Source organism: Pelodiscus sinensis, chromosome 23, assembly GCF_049634645.1.
Source record: "Pelodiscus sinensis isolate JC-2024 chromosome 23, ASM4963464v1, whole genome shotgun sequence".
Classification (NCBI taxonomy): domain Eukaryota; kingdom Metazoa; phylum Chordata; order Testudines; family Trionychidae; genus Pelodiscus; species Pelodiscus sinensis.
In genome coordinates this window covers 23,672,841-23,691,358 of record NC_134733.1, presented here as the reverse complement: position 1 = coordinate 23,691,358, position 18,518 = coordinate 23,672,841, and the positions used below count along the sequence as shown (strand labels likewise).

The following is an 18,518-nucleotide window of genomic DNA, read 5'->3' as shown; positions in this document are numbered from 1 at the left end:
AGACGCCGAGGGTTAGGACAGAACAGAAATCTGGTTGCTCAGGAACCAGCAGTTAGCAGGGAAATGCTGGATCCAGGTTCGGGATAGAGATGTCAGTGGTTATCTGGTAGGCCTCACCCGTAATGTGCGAGGCTTACCGGGTCCGGTTATCCAGTAGGGGCTGATGCACCCCACCACAGGCAGGGACAACCCATGTCCATGGCAGGAGGCTGCTCCAGCTGGGCTGCTGTAGCCCCACCAGGCTGGAGCAGTCCCCCTGGGCTCCTTTAATCGGTTAACTGGTTAAACATAATGTTTCACCGATTAACCAATTAAATGGGATTTTACGCCCCTAGTTCAGGGCCCCCGTTTTTAACGCTACATGGGATCAGTGGAACATTGCCCTGACAGATGCCCACAGGCGCAGTAGGGATGTAAGTGACTAATCAACTAGTCGCTTCCCCCTGCTTGCTGCCTCTATCACAAAAAGGGGGGAGGCGAGGGGGTGCTGGGGGGAGCCGGCTTAAAAGCTGGTTCCCCCCAGCTCCAGCTCCGTGGGAAATGTACAAGGGCCCCTGCTGGGCCTCTCGTACATTTCAAAGGCGGAACGTGCGCTAGTCCTTATCTGATTGAACAGGCAGCGGAAATCCCCCAGACTGTTCGATTAGTTAATCGATCGCTCGTTAACATCCCGGGGGTGCAGCATCCTACCCCTGCGATCTCCACTTGGGAGCCTGTCACTTGCTTCAGTAACAGCGGGAAAGAAATCCTCACAAAGACGGCTGCTTGCCAGAGGACACCGGGGAGGGATGGGAGCGCACCCGAAGATGGAGTCACTTACCTAGGCCAAGGCAGGACACTCGCAACCCCGATTTCCCAAGATTTCTGAAAAAGAGAAACACCATTTAGCCACTGCCGGAAACAGCCGACACGGGGCATGCCAGAGCTACATGGGACAGGCGCTGTGCGGGGCCTCACCAGTCCCTGTTCCCTGGCAAACACCACCGGGACATTCGCTTCCACGGCGACACGCAGAATGACAGGGGTTTTGGTGCCCTTCAGATGCACTCCACATGCAGCGCCGCATACGGGAAGCCTGTGGTTAAGCCTATGTCTTTGGATGAATCGCGAGTACGCTGCAGTCCCCAGGCACCACGGCGGCGCTGCCGCTTGTAACACTTCCCCTGAACTGCTGATCAGGAAACGACGGTCTTCACTACCAGGAAATTCTGCAGCTACGTACGCGCATGTATAGCGAGAGGAAGCGAGACCTCCCGACTGTCGAAAAAAGGCAATGCCATTTTAAATCAAATAAATAAAAGATAACTTTTACCCTCTTGGAAGGTCATTTCAGTAAAAATTTAATGACAGTTTTATGATCCCATTCTTCCCAACCCCTGACCCCCACCCCGACATGCTTTCTGGCAGTGGTGGCCGTCTGGGTTTGCGAGCTGCGCCTATGGGACTATTTAGTCTTCGTACTGAGTTGAGAAAGTGGAACTCTGGAAATTAGGGGCATTGTTAAGGATTTTATGAAGGACGCACTCTAAAGACCATGCAAACACAACCAGTCAGTAGTGGTTATTGGCATGACACTGAACAACCGTCTTGCAACCAACCAACCAACCAACCAAACTCATGTTGGCCATCAAACATATAAAACCACAAGCTACAGACTGAACCTCTCTAGTCCGGCACGTTTGGGACCTGGCCATTGCCAAACCACGGGCGGTCAATATTGTCTAGCAGCTTTACCAACGCTGCCACTGCTTACTGGGCTCTTAGAAAACATTGAGGGCTAAATAACAGCCCAGAACACTGAGAGCCAGGAGTGGTGGCTGCAAACAAACTTTATGGGACCACGAGGAACTTGGCCACCCCCATGCTAAGTGGAGATCCAGTTAACTAACATCCTGCCGGACCACGGATGCTGCTGGACCAGAGAGGCTTAACCTGTACTATGATTACACTAGTCCCCTTCATACAAGGACATATGTAACCCCCTGAATAATTTGGATCGAAGAGCCTGCGGCACATCTGTGAGTTACAAGAATTGAGTTAGCACCGACAGAAGATGCACAGACAGACAGATTGTGAATGAGGACAGCTGAATTTACCTGAATCAGACAGCTAGTGTAACTGTTCTGAGATGACCTGGTGGCTGGGAACCCCCACCCACAAACCTATCAACCTGGGTCGCAGGACTCTAAAGAGCTTTGGGTGGCCAAATTCAAACCTAGGAAAAAGACAGAGCAAAACAAAAGCAAAGCAAGAAGGTAATGAGAACATGGTAGGGATTGAAATAACAATGAGGAAGAGAGCTATAAACACAAGGTAAAAATCAGGAATACACTGGATTTGAAGACAAATGGATAAAAATGAAAGAATGAAAATCAGCAGCACAAAGAATCACTGAAATGTAGAACTAGAAGGGACTTTGTTAGGTTATCTAGCCCAGTTCCCTGCTCAGGGCTAAGTGTTATAGAGACCATCCTGGATACTAAAACAACGAAAGCAAAAGATAGGTGTTACCCATTCTACCCCCCAAATTAATGGACACGGATTGAGAAGCTATTTAGTTAAAGGAGGAAGAGAAGATGACTTCTCCCCTACTCAGATGAGGGATTAGAGAATAATTGATAAGGTCAAGTAACATTAGTCTTTTCCTAATTTTACAACCCAAACGGGAGAGAAATATCAAAAGAGACAATACAGAGAGAAAGTGGGACTGGAAAGGTTTCTGTTTCTTAGACACTGGGGCTATATCTACACTAGCGGGTTCTTGCGCAAGAACATCTTGTGCAAGGGTTCTTGTGCAAGAAGTCTTGTGCAAGAACACATCCACACTGCTGTGTGCGAGATGTGCTTTTGTGCAAGAGCATCCATGGCAGTGTGGACACTCTCTTGCGCAAGAGAGCTCTGATGGCCATTTTAGCCATAGGACTTTCTTGCGCAAGAAACCCCTGCTCTGCGTCCACACTGCCTTCTTGTGCAAGAGCTCCTGCGCAAGAAAGCTTACACCTGTTAGAAAAGAGCGTAGCTCTTGCGCAAGAAGCACTCTCTTACCACGCCGTATTGTAAATCTTCTTGCGCGAGAGCGGGCGGGCAGTGTGGACGCTCTGTGGAATCTTGCACAAGAATCCGCCTGTGTAGACATAGCCAGTATGTTTAGTTATCACCAATTGAAAAACAAAAGCTCTCTGAAATTTGTGAGTCTCAACAGAAAATGTACTGTTTTGCATACAGCACACCTGCAGGGATAAAACAAAAGCAACAACCCATGAAATCTCTGAACAGGTATTTTTAATATTAATCAGATTTTCCAACTTGCAAATTAACTAAGCAGGACAGAGTGAAACAAGGAAAAGGGCATTTCAAGACATGTACCTGTGATACCCAATACTCGTTTCCTGGGCAAACACTCAAAGCTCAACAATGAGCATAAAAATGAAACTCTTTAGGCTCATTAAACATGGAAAATCAGCCACATTTTAGTGGAAAATAAATCCCTAAGTGCAAGGTTTTTAGACACATGATTCACTTAGACAACAGGCAGCTGCTGACATTCTGAATGCTACATTGGCACGATAATTTAAAGTGGCAGTAGCAGTGACCTCATTCAATCTGATTTATACGCTCAGGTCAGAAACATTATGGCACCCAACTATTTTCTGACAGCAGTTTTACAACAACGTGTTTTTTGTTTTTGTTTTTAAACAGAGAGAGAGAGCGAGAGAGAGCGAGAGAACACACAAACTGTAGTAGGGTAAACATACTATAAGGTGCATAACTGCCTGGATAACGGTACTCAGAGAGTAGTTATTAACGGTTCACAATCCTGCTGGAAAGGTACAACAAGTGGGGTTCCGCAGCGGTCTGTTCTGGGACTGGCTCTGTTCAATATCTTCATCAACCATTTAGATATTGGCATAGAGAGTACGCTTATTAAGTTTGCAGATGATACCAAGCTGGGAGGGGTTGTGACTGCTTTGGAGGAGAGGGTCATAATTCAAAATGATCTGGAGAAATTGGAGAAATGGTCAGAGGTAAACAGGATGAAGTTTAATAAAGACAAATGCAAAGTGCTCCACTTGGGAAGGAACAATCAGTTTCACACATACAGAATGGGAAGCAGCTGTCTAGGAAGGAGTACAGCAGAAGGGATCTAGGGGTCAGAGTGGACCACAAGCTGAATAGGAGTCAACAGTGTGATGCTGTTGCAAAAAAAGCAAACATGATTCTGGGATGCATGAACAGGAGTGTTGTGAGCAAGACACAAGAAGTCATTCTTCTACTCTACTCTGCACTAGTTAGGCCTCAGTTGGAGGATTGTGTCCAGTTCTGGGCACCACATTTCAAGAAAGATGTGGAGAAATTGGAGAAGGCCCAGCGAAGACCAATAAGAATGATGAAAGGTCTAGAGAACATGACCTATGAAGGAAGCCTGAAAGAATTGGGCTTGTTTAGTTTAGAAAAGAGAAGATTGAGGGGGGGACATGATAGCCGTTTTCAGGTATCTAAAAGGGTGTCATACGGAGGAGGGAGAAAACTTGTTCATCTTGGCCTCTGAGGATAGAACAAGAAGCAATGGGCTTAAACTGCAGCAAGGGAGGTTTAGGTTGGACATTAGGAAAAAGTTCCTGTCAGGGTGGTTAAACACTGGAATAAATTGCCCAGGGAGGTTGTGGAATCTCCATCTCTGGAGATATTTAAGAGTAGGTTAGATAAATGTCTATCAGGGATGGTGTAGGCAGTATGTGGTCCTGCCATGAGGGCAGGGGACTGGACTCGATGACTCTTGAGGTCCCTTCCATTCCTAGTATTCTATGGAAACAAATGACACCTATAAGATGAGTATATACTTTGGTGAACAGATAGGATCTTTACAACCTTACAATTTAACTCCCCATCTTAAAAGGGCTTTAAAATATTAATTAATAGGACTCAGATAACTTAACCCCACTTCTAAGAAGGGAACATGCATGAGGAGAGACGAAGAGATTCGCCCAAAGCTACAGGAGAAGCCAATATCACAGCAGGCATTCCCGCCCCAGGAGCGCCTGACTCCTGCTTGTGTGTCCAGAACTCCCGCTGGTCCCTCTCTCAATAAACCACTTCACCTTGGAGTTAAAACCTTAGAAACAAATAGATTTCCACAGCTATTTCCATAACAGCATGACACTGCAAATAGGGGGTGTCTGGAAAAACGCACGCCGACTGCTGGGCCTTCGTTCGCTCTGCCCCAGGTCTGCTCAACCGCGTGGCCTGGCTACACCGGATGGACCTGGGAGGCATCAGGTTCAGAACCTCGCTTACGTCTACACTTGCCCCCTACTTCGAAATAGGGAGGCAAATGAAGCATACCGAAGTTGCAAATCAAGCCTGGGATTTAAATATCCTGCGCTTGATTTGCATGTTCCCGGACGGTCGTCATTTTAGAAATTCACTAGCCCGGAGTAACTGCCCGTGTCTACACGTGGCAGTGAAATAGGAGTCTGATTTAAAGCCCCTAATCCGAATTAGCTGGTAAACCTCACTGCAGGAGGAACCTCGCTGTAGATGCGGGCAGTTACTCTGGCCTAGTGAATTTCTAAAATGGCGACCGGTCGGGAACATGCAAATCAAAAGCACAGGATATTTAAATCCCAGGCTTGATTTGCAACTTCGGTATGCTTCATTTGCCTCCCTACTTCGAAGTAGGGGGCAAGTGTAGACTTACCCTCAGAGAATAAAACCGAAAAGATAAGAAACTGCTCAGGAAAGCCAGCTGGCTTGAGACACCCGTTGACGTACCCAGACGTCTCTGCTGTGCAGAGCAGGGCTGGTCTCTGAGGGCAGGTACAAGGGATGATGGAGTTTAACCGGTTGTCTGGTAAGCTGATGCTTATCGGCTAATGTCACCCGTTACATTCTGCCCACCTGGGAGTCGGCTTCCCCCACCCACTGCAGCTCTGCACTTGATTTTGGAGCCAGCCAGCAGGCTCAGTTCCAGCACACGCTGGCTCCAAGTTCAAATACAGCCGGGACCGGGTGTGTGCCGAGCCTGGGCCTGCCAGCCGGCTCCATGTTGGAGTGCAGAGTGCGGCAGGCGGTAGTACATCCCCAGGCTACACAAGCGGTTAACGAGTCACCGATAGGACACGACGCGGTGAGCCGGTGACCGGTTTAAACGATTTTTAACACCCCTAGTGGGTAGACACTGCAGCGTGAGTCGCTGGTCCCCTCTCAACACTGGCGCTGCGTGGACGGGGCCATGCTCAGGCCCGCCGGGGAATGGGGCGGGAGAGCGCTCTCCGGTGGCGGGTGGCTGCTCAGCAGACGTGCTAAGCGGTGCAGCTGCAGCGCCGTAGCGCCGTAGCACCGTCTTGCAGATGGGCCCCTCGCTCTGGGGAGCCCGTTCGCCCTGCGTCTCAGTTTCCAGGCGCTCCCTCACAGCAGCCAGGCCGGGAGCCAGGAGGCTGTGTCTGACGTACAGGAAGCCTGGGGTCCAGATTGCTATCGCACGCAGGGAGGCAGAACTGGCCAGAGAGTCACATTTAACCACGTGGCTTAGAATCCCAGAATCCTGGAGCTGGAAGGACCTCAGGAGCCACCGAGTCCAGCCCCCTGCCCCAGGCAGGACCAACCCCGACTCAGTTATCCCAGGAGCTAACCCTGCTGCAGATCTGCCTCTTAAACGTATTTAAAAGACTGAAGTGCCGTGTGGGGGACCCGGCGCAAGCGGGGACAGCCGATTCCCACCTCCTGCCGGGTCCCCCCCAACCTTTAAAATGTATTAAGAGCCGGGTGACCCCGCGCGAGCCTGGACAGCTGATTCCTCGCTTGTGCCGTGTCCCCCCGCCGTGCTTCTGCTTTTGAAATGTATTAAAAGCCGGCAGAGGCGCAGCGTCTCAGACTGGGCCCGAGCCGGGAATCAGCTGATTCCCAGTTTGTACCCAGTCCCTGCTACCCGCCTGCCTCCCCTGTTCCCTGTGGAAACGGTGCTGAGGGGACCCTGCTTTTAAGCTGCCTCCCCCCAGCACTGGCTCCCTCCCTTGCTCCCTCTGATAGAGGCTGGGGGGGGGGGAGAAGAAGCGACTAGTCATGGGACTAGTCGACTATCCGATAAGCTTATGCTTGTCGACAAATCGCTTCCATTCCGACCTCACACCACCCGAGCAATGTGTCTCTGCCCGACGTATCTGGCACTGCTATTCACACCCTGAGGGAAGCGTCGCACACGGCAGCATTAGCTGAAGCGCAGAACGCATGTTAATCTTGGACACACAAAACTTCCTCCCTCTTGGAATGTCATGCCAGTTTCACACACTAGCCTCTTGGTGCACGGCTGTTTGGAGCACGCACTTATCTCCGTCTTGTTTACATTTCAGAGCACTACCGCACAGCTCACCCGCAGCCCAGCGGAGGACTGACACGCTCCCCTCTTATTCTACAGCCCGTTTATTGGGGTTTAAGGAATAAAAGAGGAAACGCCCGCAAGTGTTTGGCGACACCACTGAATACAGAGGGCGTCTCTCAAGTGACCCCCCACTCCAGGAACATCTGAGAATCAGCAACCACAAAGCTAACAGCAACACTGAACCCCAACCCCAATCTTAGGGTCCCATTCTGCTCCCCTTTGGGCCAGTGTAACATGGGAATAACCCCAGGGAATGCAGGGGCCATGCTCTGGTTTGACACCAGTGTGAGAGCAGACAACGACCCTTGGCAAGGTTGTACTAAAGCAGAACGTCCGCAGACTCGTAGGCAGAGAGACCGGCGGGACAGCGCACATGGAGTCCAGCATTTGTACCACTGAGAAAGGATAGACAGAGTCAGGCCAGACAATACACGCTCCCCTTCCAACCTCCCTGCTAGCCAGCGACACCCGAACGCGTCTACACGAGAGGCCGAGGAACGCTCTTCCCGCAGAACGGACAGTGCCACCTTCTCCATACCTATACTTCATCCCCGGCTGCTTCACGCTGGAGTCACTGGAGGACGGGGCGTTTTGCACCGACAGCTGCCCCAGGCTCCGGGCAACCATGGCCACTGCTCGGAATTTGCTGCGCGTGCCAAGGCTGGGGCTGCTGGCATTTTGTCTGTTCAGCCGATCGTCGGCACTCCGGCTCTTTATGCTGTGCTCCGAGCACACAAAAGAAACCTGCATAGTGTCCTTGCTTGGTTGTGGTTGCAGAACTCCCCTCCCCCGTTAGGTTCTGCGAAGCGCTCTGCTCCACAGCGTGCTGCCTCCTCTCTGCGCGAGTGCTGAAGGCGGAAACCGGCTGGAAGCGTTTTCCCCAGGAATTTGGAGTTTGCAGAAAAGTCCCCCCCCCCCCCCCCCCCCCAAAAAAAAAGCACTACAGAACAAGCAAGCAGAAGATGCAGCTCTTGCAATTTCAACCTCCTGCTACAGGACAAAGTCTGCAGGGGAAAAAACACAACTCAATCAACTGAGAGGGTTTAGAAATAAGACAGTCAAATCCATTTACTTCCCAGCTTGCATCCTTCTGCCATTCACTGCTTTCCATGCTCCCCCGCGGGATGGGGCAGCTCTGTGTGTCTCTGAAGAGGCTTTTCAAAGTTCAATAGACGCCGTTTGCCACGAATTAAACACAGCGGCTTGCGAATAAATATTCACGTGGTATTTCTGTTGCATTGTAAACCTCAGACTTTCACCTCCCCTAGGTACAAATCTTCCACGGGTTTCCACATGCACAGGAGCCCGGACACACAGACCCTGCTGGCTAGAGACACAAACATCCATTGGCCCTTTGTTTAAGATCAGAGCATCGCCAAGACCCCAAATTCTTCTTCATGAGCCCTGCGGAGGAATTTCTCTCTCCCCCCACTCTGACCCCTGCGCCAGCTGCTTCCTTGCCAACCCAGGGCTGGATTTCCAAAGCAAAAAGCCAGCGTGACCGGGCTGCTCGCTGGATTCCCTGGCACGGCTAAGTCAATTAGGTAACCAGTGAGCTGAGCAGGAACCGTTCAGCCATTCATCAGTAACAAAAGGGGTTACGTTGCTGCTGCTGCCATGGGAGAGTAACTAGAGAGACAGCTGTTGGCGTGAGTGCATGTGCCGCAGGCAGCTGCTCCGCGGATCGCTAACAGTCTCTCTAGGGGTGGGCTCCCTTTCCCCTCGTCGTCTGCTCCCTCTCGTCTCTAGCCCTCCACCTCTGTGACGAGGAGCGACTATTCAGTTTGGAAAAGAGGAGACTGAGGGGGGATAGGATAGAGGTCTATAAAATCATGAGTGGGGTGGAGAGGGCCGATAAAGAAAAGTTATTTATTAGTTCCCATAATAGAAGAACTAGAGGACACCAAATGAAATTAATGGGTAGCAGGTTTAAAACTAATAAAAGAAAGTTCTTATTCACACAGCGCATAGTCAGCCTGTGGAACTCCTTGCCAGAGGAGGCTGTGAAGGCTAGAACTAGAACAGAGTTTAAAGAGAAGCTAGATAATTTCATGGAGGTTAGGTCCATAAAAGGCTATTAGCCAGGGGATAGAAATGGTGTCCTTGGCCTCTGTTTGTCAGAGGCTGGAGAGGGATGGCAGGAGACAAATTGCTTGATCGTTGTCTTCGGTCCACCCTCTCTGGGGCACCTGGTGCTGGCCACTGTCGGCAGACAGGATACTGGGCTAGATGGACCTTTGGTCTGACCCAGTCCGGCCGTTCTTATGTTCTTATGTTCTAACCACTAAACCTAGACAGTCCACTGGGAGAAGCAGAGAGCACCCTTCTGTCTGCCTTCCAGCTCTGTAGTAGGAACATTTGGATGCTGCCCTACAGGCAGAGACCCAGCCTGCATTCACTGTGCGGTTTATAGAAAACCCAAAGTGTCGTTTGCAGCTTTCCAGGAGACCTGTAACTGCTTCCAAGACCGAAGACCAGGGCTGTATGGACTGGAACCTACACCCCTTGCTCGGCTTGCACAAGAAGGCGTTGGCCTGGTGGTTGGTCTAAAATCTATTTTGATTCTTTGCCTTCAAGGGGTTGGGGTGAATTTGACCTCCAAAGAGGGGGGCTGGTGGGCTGGCAGCGCCAGGCTCGGACCGAGGGGGGAAAACTCATAAGGTCTCTTCCCCCAACAGATGTGACATAAGAGGGAGGCCACAGGGGCCATGAGGCGGCGCGTTCCAGCCACAAGAGATGTGCCAGCACCTCTCAATCCCAACAGCCACAACAAAGGTTTCTGGGCAGGCCCCAAGGGCCTCGGCCACGGAAATGGGTCCACTCTCCTGAAACTAACTCAAAGGGGGGACAAGACCATGGACAAGGCAAGAGGAGATTAAATGGGCGTCGCCTTTGCCTCGAGCCGCCGGGCTATTCCACGCTGCCATGCCCAGAGCCATTCCACACTGCCACACTGCCACGCCCAGAGCCATTCCACGCTGCCACACTGCCATGCCCAGAGCCATTCCATGCCTCCACACTGCCACGCCCAGAGCAATTCCATGCTGCCACACTGCCACACCCAGAGCCATTCCACACTGCCACGCTGCCACGGCCAGAGCCATTCCACGCCTCCACACTGCCATGACCAGGGCCATTCAATACTGCCACACTGCCACGCCCAGAGCCATTCCACACTGCCACGCTGCCACGCCCAGAGCCATTCCATGCCTCCACACTGCCACGCCCAGAGCAATTCCATGCTGCCATGCCCAGAGCCATTCCACACTGCCATGCTGCCACGGCCAGAGCCATTCCACGCCTCCACACTGCCATGACCAGGGCCATTCAATACTGCCACACTGCCACGCCCAGGGCCATTCCACACTGCCACGCCCAGGGCCATTCCACGCTGCCACACTGCCACTGCCAGAGCCATTCCACGCCTCCACACTGCCACGCCCAGGGCCATTCCACGCTGCCACACTGCCACGGCCAGAGCCATTCCACGCCTCCACACTGCCACGCCCAGGTCCATTCCACGCTGCCACACTGCCACGCCCAGGGCCATTCCACACTGCCACGCCCAGGGCCATTCCACACTGCCACACTGCCACGGCCAGAGCCATTCCACGCCTCCATACTGCCACGCCCAGGTCCATTCCACGCTGCCACACTGCCACGCCCATTCCACGCTGCTACACTGCCACACCCAGGACCATTCCACGCTGCCACGGCCAGAGCCATTCCACACTTCTACGCCGCCACGCCCAGGGCCATTCCACGCTGCCACGGCCAGAGCCATTCCACACTTCTACGCTGCCACGCCCAGGACCATTCCACGCTGCCACGGCCAGAGCCATTCCACACTTCTACGCCGCCACGCCCAGGGCCATTCCACGCTGCCACGGCCAGAGCCATTCCACACTTCTACGCTGCCACGCCCAGGGCCATTCCACACTGCCATGCCCAGAGCAGATCCGGTGGCCCTCGGAGGAGCAGCAGGGCCCAGCTGATAGCCGGATAGGACAGAGGGGCCGTGCTAGGGAACCGTTCTGGGAACACTCAAGTAAACATTTGAGTGAGGACTGCAGATTAGCTGGAGGGACAGACCCGATCTAACGCAGAGCTTGGTTTTGTAAAGCCTCCATTTTACCCTTGTGTCCCATACCCGCGGCAGCGAGCGCCACCCCACAGCCCTGGCACGAAAGGGCTGCTGCTCCGACTCGCTCTGCTACTGGATCCACTCTGCCCAGGAGACACGGGTGCGGGGATGCGCCCTGCTAAGGAAAGCGGGCGGGGGCAGTGTTTGCGGGTCCAGGCTGCTGGAATCCCCTCTCTCTGGTTCGCTTGGGCTACTTCCATGGAATGAATCCCGGCATGCAGTCAGGCATTCCCGTAGTTCAGCTCCAGATTCAAACCCCTTTCACGCCGACCCCCAGCCCCTCTCTGGGCAGCCCTGCGGAACGTCCCCGCCGCTGCGTCCGGGGTCGGCACGCTAGCGACCAGGCAAGATGCTTTCTCCCCACAGGGGTTGAATGTGCTGCCTGCACAGCCCTACCACGCATCTGTTGGCCGGCAGAGCTCAGCGCCCGAACGCCGACCTTGCATGGTGCTGTCGGAGTACGGAGCCAGCAGCCTGCACACGCTCAGATTGTGCTGCGCCTTCCTATGGGACTTAACAAGGGAGGTTAAAAATCGTGCAATAGTGTAACCGTGAAACCGCTGAAAATCTCAGTACTTACACGGTTACCAGTGCTGCAGGCTCTGCAAAGCCACTTGCCTGGGAGCCAGCTGAGTGTAACCGAAACTATTAATCGATAAGTATCAGCACATCCGTTAAACGGTTACTCGGCTATTCACTAACAACCATCCTTTTAACCCTGAATGAAAAATTCAATGTCTTTATGTTCTCAGTCTAGAAAGGGTGCAGGGGCCAGATTTGGATCCTGGGCGCCATGAAGGCCCTAGCTAGGGCTGGAAACGCGGTTTATGTATGCTCTCTCTGACAGCTGGGGCGTAATTGCAAGATGGCTCTTATGGAAAATTCTTAAAATCGGATCAAAGTCTAAAATAAAACCTCTCCGAAAGAACGTCTCCTTGCTCACCATATCCAAACACGCCTGTAGCTGGAGCAAGCCCCCGGAGAAATGCTAAGAGCATTCCAATGTGGGGAGATGTCTCTTTCCTTGTAATGTACTCTTGGTTTTTAATTTAATTCAATACACCACTCAGCGGTATTGCTTGTGCGACTCCTGCCCAAAGGCTCGCCAAACGGGGTAAATTGACCAACAGGAGGCAAAATTTCAACCACTCCGAGCGACACAATCTCATCTTGTTTTTAAAGGACTGTATTTCGGGATTTCAAATATGAAACACGAGCCCTCTTTTAGAGTCCACTCAAAGCCTCCCAATGCAACACGATACCTCCCAATGCAGAACCGCGGCATGCAGCCGCATCCCCTCCTGTGCAGTCCTTTTAACGGATGCATTTTGAAGCTCCTCTTTCAGCGGGAAGGGGAGAACGCTTTAGTGATCAGGAAATAATTGATGGATCAGTCTCATGGTCCGGGACAGTAGCATGACGCTGACAAACCGGATTATCAATCGAATGACGTGAATTGGTTTCTAAAGCACAAAGCAAAGCGTGTGGGTGCGTGGGTGTCTCACAGGAATACCAGTTAAATAAATCAGAACTCAGATTAAGCCCCACTCCCAAAACCTTGTCATCTAGTGGTATTTTCTTCTGCCTCGAAGATCCTTAATCCATACAATTGAGCCAGTGTAATCCCACTCAGATCCTCCGCCAGGCCTTGATTGCAGTTTCCAATTCTATTGCAACCAGATCAGAAATCCCCAACGATAAAGGGGGGAATTCTCGCCCCTGCTGAAGTGAATGACGTTTTGCCGGTGACTTCACCCAAAGTCTTCAGAAAACAAACAATCTCCCCACCCCCACCGCGATGCAGGATAATAAAACCCAACAAAAGCACATTTACCAAAAAAGCCCTAAAGAAAACCAACCGGCCAGTCCTGCCCCTTCCTCTCCCCCCACTAGGAATCACAACCTGCAGCAAAAAGCTTCCCCTGGGATCAGCTCCTGCTGGGACTGAAAACTTGGTGTTAAAAGTTCTGTGTGAATATTCCAAATGACTGATTTTCATTTCTGCTCGGGCTGTTTTAAGCTCCGTACAGCCGGGTGCTCCCACACCCTCCTCCCACTTAAACAGCAGGTCCCACTATTACAGCGACTGCATCCGGACTTGGCCTCACTTCTTGGCACTAGAGAGAACCCGTCTCCCTCACCCTGTCCCTCTGGGACCCACACGGCTCCTCTGGCACGGCAAGTCCCGGGGGCTATTCCAGCCCTGCTCACAGGGCCAGCAGCTGGAAAGGCTAGTGCAGCCCTACCGGGTCTCACTGCAGTGATCCCTGGCACCAAGAGAGAACGGATCTGGACGTGCAGGGTCTGATATTGCCTCACCGAACATCCTCACTGTGAAATCACTGACAGCAGGGATGCAAAATCCCATTTCATCGGTTAACCAATTAAAGGGGAAGCAGGAGAGGTGGGAGGGTCGCTCCAGTCTGGCTGGGCTGGAGCAGCCCCTCCGCCATGGGCAGGGGCTGCTCCAGCTTCGTGGGGCCCATGACAGGCAGGGGCTGCTTCAGCCCGGCCCGGCATGCCCCACCTGCAGATGGGTTGCTCCGGAAGGGCTGGAGCGCCCCTGTCCACGGTGGGTCCTGCGGGGCTGGAGCAGCGCCCTGCCCCCAGCAGCTAACCTTTCACACCCCTCATTTACACCAGTGCACAGAGGATAAAACACAGCCATCCTGACCTGGCAGCATTTTACACCCGGTTTGCACTGGGGCGAATGGCTGTGCAAGGTGCGTGGTGATGGAGAATTGCTTTCATTGGGTAGCTATTTAAATGACCTTGAGGTTCAAAGTATTTACTGAAGAAAAGGGCTAACATTCCCGCCAAGACTGCTAGTTATTTTATTAATTACTATTTCTCTGACGGCCCTGTTAGAGGAGGCCTTACAACCAGCGGTGGGGAAGCTAAGATCCGGGGCCCCCCAGCTTGCCTGGATCTGGCCTGAGGCTTGGGGCTCCCCCCCGCATTGGGAAGCCCACGCTGGCATTCCAGCCTCCCCACCAAGTCTCCATGGGGAGGAAGCCCACAAAATCTACTAGGCTGCCCCCCCCAGACTCTGGTGTGGGACGGGAGTGTGGGGAGGGGAATGTCAGGGGCCATGTCAGTGAGGCGTTGGGGTTTTTTGGCTTCTCACTTGTGTGCAGCCCCCGGCTGATTTTTCTCTGGGTCAGTGGCCCCTGACCCAAAACAGGCTTCCCACCCCGGTTACGCGAACACACAAGTAGACACCGTGCCGGCACCAAAGGGTGCACAGTCTAAGATGATGAACGACACATTGGGGGACAGAAGAGGGAAAGAGCCAAATATAAACTTCCAGAGTATCTTCTCTTCCCTTCTTTCTGGCCCCGGGCCCTCCAGCTCATCATCTGTGGGGAGATCTGTGGTAGGCATCACGGCAGGAAGCCGCCTTGGGGAGGGACGGGAAAAGACGCATGCCCTTGCAAATCAGGGCTACCACCCCCAGTCCCCGACACACGGCATCCCTGCCCCCAAGCAGACACAGAACCGCAACTCATCCGCACACGAGCGTTCGGTGCCGACAGAGCGAAGCCCCCCCTATCCCAGATTAACCGTTCCTCCCAGGAGCCCCCAACTCAACAAAGGCAGCACAAGGTAGTTTCCCAGCAGTGCGTCCAGTGGGTCCCGTTCTTTTCTGGGCCCACAGGAACCAAAATTCCGAGAAACGCCCTGCAGTCGCGGGAGAGACGCTGGCGGGGATCCCCCGGAAACCAGAGAAGGACCCAGGCCAGTGTGCGGGATGCACCCGGAAGTGACACGTTCCGCTCGGAACCCTTCTTCCCCGTTGCTCATTAACACGTTCTCTGGCCTCTGGCCACGACCGCGACGTCACGGCAGCCAGCTTGCCGTGCCCGGGACTCTGGGACGCTGGCATTCGAAGGGCAGTTGATGCTGCCTCCCCTGACTCCTGGCATCTTCCACAGATTGCTCCGAGAGCCCTGCCTGCAGAACGCACCCACGGCAACCCGATCGCTGGTACTATCACTGCCCCTTCGCCGGGGCGGCAAATGTGCTGCAAGGACTAACAGCACCTCCCACACGACTTCCTCTGAACATTCGCTGCATGCTAGGGAAAGGATAAGGCGCACAACCCCGCGTTTTCCACTGCAGAGACAAGGCTGGAACACACATTTATAGGGAACCATAAGCACACAAAGCACTTTAGAAATCTGGACTACGCCCATGTCCCACAGGGTAGTGGACACATACCTGGGGGTGCCCAGAGGTCATGCAGCAGGTACGTCAGCTCAGAGATCTGCCCCGTTTTACAACAGGCTACAGCACGAATGCAGTCAGTACAAACTAACATTTCACACAGTGCCAGATGCTGCTCTATACACTGTACACTAGGGATGTAAAATCCTGGGTTAACCGGTTACTGTAGGTGTAACCAGTGAACCCATTAAGCGGGATCCTGCTCCCGCCCCACTGCCTTTGTGCTAGGGGGCTGCCAGCTCCTACTCCCCCCCCCACTCCTGCGCATTGGGAGTGCAGCTCCTAGTACCAGTTATCCAATTAGCGTTTCACACCCCTACTGTACATGTAAGTACAAGTACAATTACCGTTTCACACCCCTACTGACATGTAAGTACAAGACTTATACAGGCAGTCCCCGGGTTACATACAAGATAGGGACTGTAGGTTTGTTCTTAAGTTGAATCTGTATGTAAGTCGGAACTGGCGCCCAGATTCAGCCGCTGCTGAAACTGATCAGTTTCAACAGCGGCTGAATCTGGACACCAGTTCCAACTTACATACAGATTCAACTTAAGAACCCCAGGCATCCCCAAGTCAGCTGCTGCTGAAACTGATCAGCATTTGATTCCAGGAAGCCCAGGGCAGGGGCTTCCTGTAGTCAGCCACTGGTCAGTTTCAGCAGTGGCTGACTTGGGGACGCCTGGGGCAGAGCAGCTGGGGTGCTGCTGGGTTGGTCTGGCAAAGCCTCAGAGGCGCAGGACCCCTCCGACTCCCCGGCTTTGCTCCCGGTGTCCCTGGTCTGCTGGAGACGGTCCCCAGCAGACCAGAGGCACCGGGAGCAAAGCGGCAGCGGCGGATCCGTGTAACTCGGGGACTGCCTGTATTCAAAATCAGCCATTTTTGAGAAAAATCAGCCATTTTTCAGTGACCATGTGCTGGGCCACTTGCATATTTTTATGTCGGGTTTTGCAAACTGTTTTTAAGCAAAGTGAAACTTGGGGCATGCAAGGCAAATCAGATTCCTGAAAGGGGTACAGCCTCCTGGGAAGGCCGAGAGCTGCGGGCGCAGGACCTTTGCATCTCTAATTTCTGGTAGCAACCTCAGTGTGACACACACAAAGGGTGGTTTTTGGTTCCCTAGTTGTACGGTTTCTTTTTTTAAAAGCAATTTCTGGGTGATGATGAAAAGTAATTTGTTGATTTGCTGTAAATCGCTTAAAAGGTTTTTTTCTGATTGACCTAGGGAATTACTTACTGTCATTAGAAATAAATCCTCTTAATTTATACAATATTTCAGAAGGTGATTTTTTCAGTCAATAAATTATTTCTCGGAGGAAATGTGCTGAACACAGAACCATTTCTCGTTAAGCAATTCTGATCCCCAAACAACCTCCAAAGCGTCTCAGCGTCTCTTAGCCTTCTCTGCGTCTAAGCCAGAAGGTTTAACTTCACCAACCAAAAAGCTACCTGAGTGGAGTGGCTTAGCATTTGCTGGATACTGGAGATACATTTCCATTCTAAACTTGAAGGGAAACTGTACAGAAGTAGGGTAGGTTATTGTCAAACAACTTCCAGAGGTTCTTGAAATTGTCAAACCTATTAAATCAGAAGCACACCTTAAAACAGCAGAAGCACTGGGCAGCATATAGAGAATGCTATACTCTCCCTGCATATTCCCAATAGTTATGACATCTTTTCTTTTGGGGCTGGATTTCAGAAGTATCTTCCAGCCAGCGTTAGCCACTCTTCATTGCAAAACAGGCTGACACTGAAAGCAGGTCACCATAGCCCCTGCCCCTCCAAACTTGACTTCTGAAGTGCTTCACTGAACTATTTTACCCTAAATAATGTCTTGGATAGAGTGTGCGCAAGCGTCACTTCCTCAATAAATCCATTACCCAGGCTCCTTTTGCTGTGCCAGGGTAACCTCCCTTCGTTCTTATCGAAGGAAGTGCCAGGAAGCTGTGACACTGGCAGCCCTACGACTCGTTGCAGTCTTGTGGGCAGCTCTTGGCAGGCGGAACCCGAAGAAAGGGACTGGTGTGGGCACTGGGCAGCGCACGTGGAGCAATTTGCAGCCTCGGGGCTCAGAAGGTGGATGAAATGCAGAAGGGTTTTTTCCCGTGTGCTTGGTTTTGGCGTGGGCCTGCCTCCGAGAACGGCAATATTGGACGGCTCACATGCTGACAAGCAGGTGTGCAGAACAGCAGCTGCCTCAGCACGGACAGGCGCGCAGCTTGGTTTGGGACACAAAAATGCAACAACGCAACTTTTCACCGGGGATGCGTCAGCCGTTCCCTTCCCACCTGCTCAGGACCATCTGTTCCTCATTCCCTGCCTTTGATGTGCTGGAGGAGAAGATCTCAATTTGATCTTGTCTGCACTGGGGATTTGGCTCCTCCTGTAGTTGTGTGGCATGAACAGCATTTACCCCAGTGCACCAATCTCTGAGCTTAGCTGTAAGTCAGTTCTACAGAAGGGCTTTACCCCAGTGGTTACAGTCCCAGTGCAATCCAGGTGTGACATCAGGTAAGTCACCAGACAAAAAAGCCGCCAATCTGGGGTAACAGGAATGGTGACAATAACAGAGGAACCATAAAAACAACCAAATTCCCAACCCCCTTAAATGGAGGGTCTAGCGATTCCCCTTTCTGTGCTGGAGTGCTGCAGTCACTGACCTGCATGCTGGAACAGCTACAACATCTCCTGTTTCTGCTTTCAGTATCAGGATGATTTCAGATGCATGGAGTGAAATAATTGTTCCGTCTCTAATCAGAGACCGTTTTA

At 52.3% G+C, this 18,518-nt stretch overlaps 1 protein-coding gene across 14 annotated transcripts in view; it reads right to left on the bottom strand.

Moving 5' to 3' along the window:
• The window catches only part of KCNAB2 (potassium voltage-gated channel subfamily A regulatory beta subunit 2), a 114,482-nt gene that overhangs the window by 22,766 nt on the left and 73,198 nt on the right, over positions 1 to 18,518 (bottom strand). For 11 of the 14 annotated variants that reach the window (XM_075906454.1, XM_075906463.1, XM_075906457.1 and 8 more), the window contains one exon: positions 821 to 864. In XM_075906454.1, the coding sequence (XP_075762569.1) occupies positions 821 to 864 (44 nt within the window). Of the gene's footprint in view, positions 1 to 820; positions 865 to 957; positions 1,308 to 2,096; positions 2,216 to 7,916; positions 8,276 to 18,518 lie in introns of those variants that run through there. The other 3 variants (XM_075906465.1, XM_075906456.1, XM_075906466.1) reach the window with 3 other exon arrangements.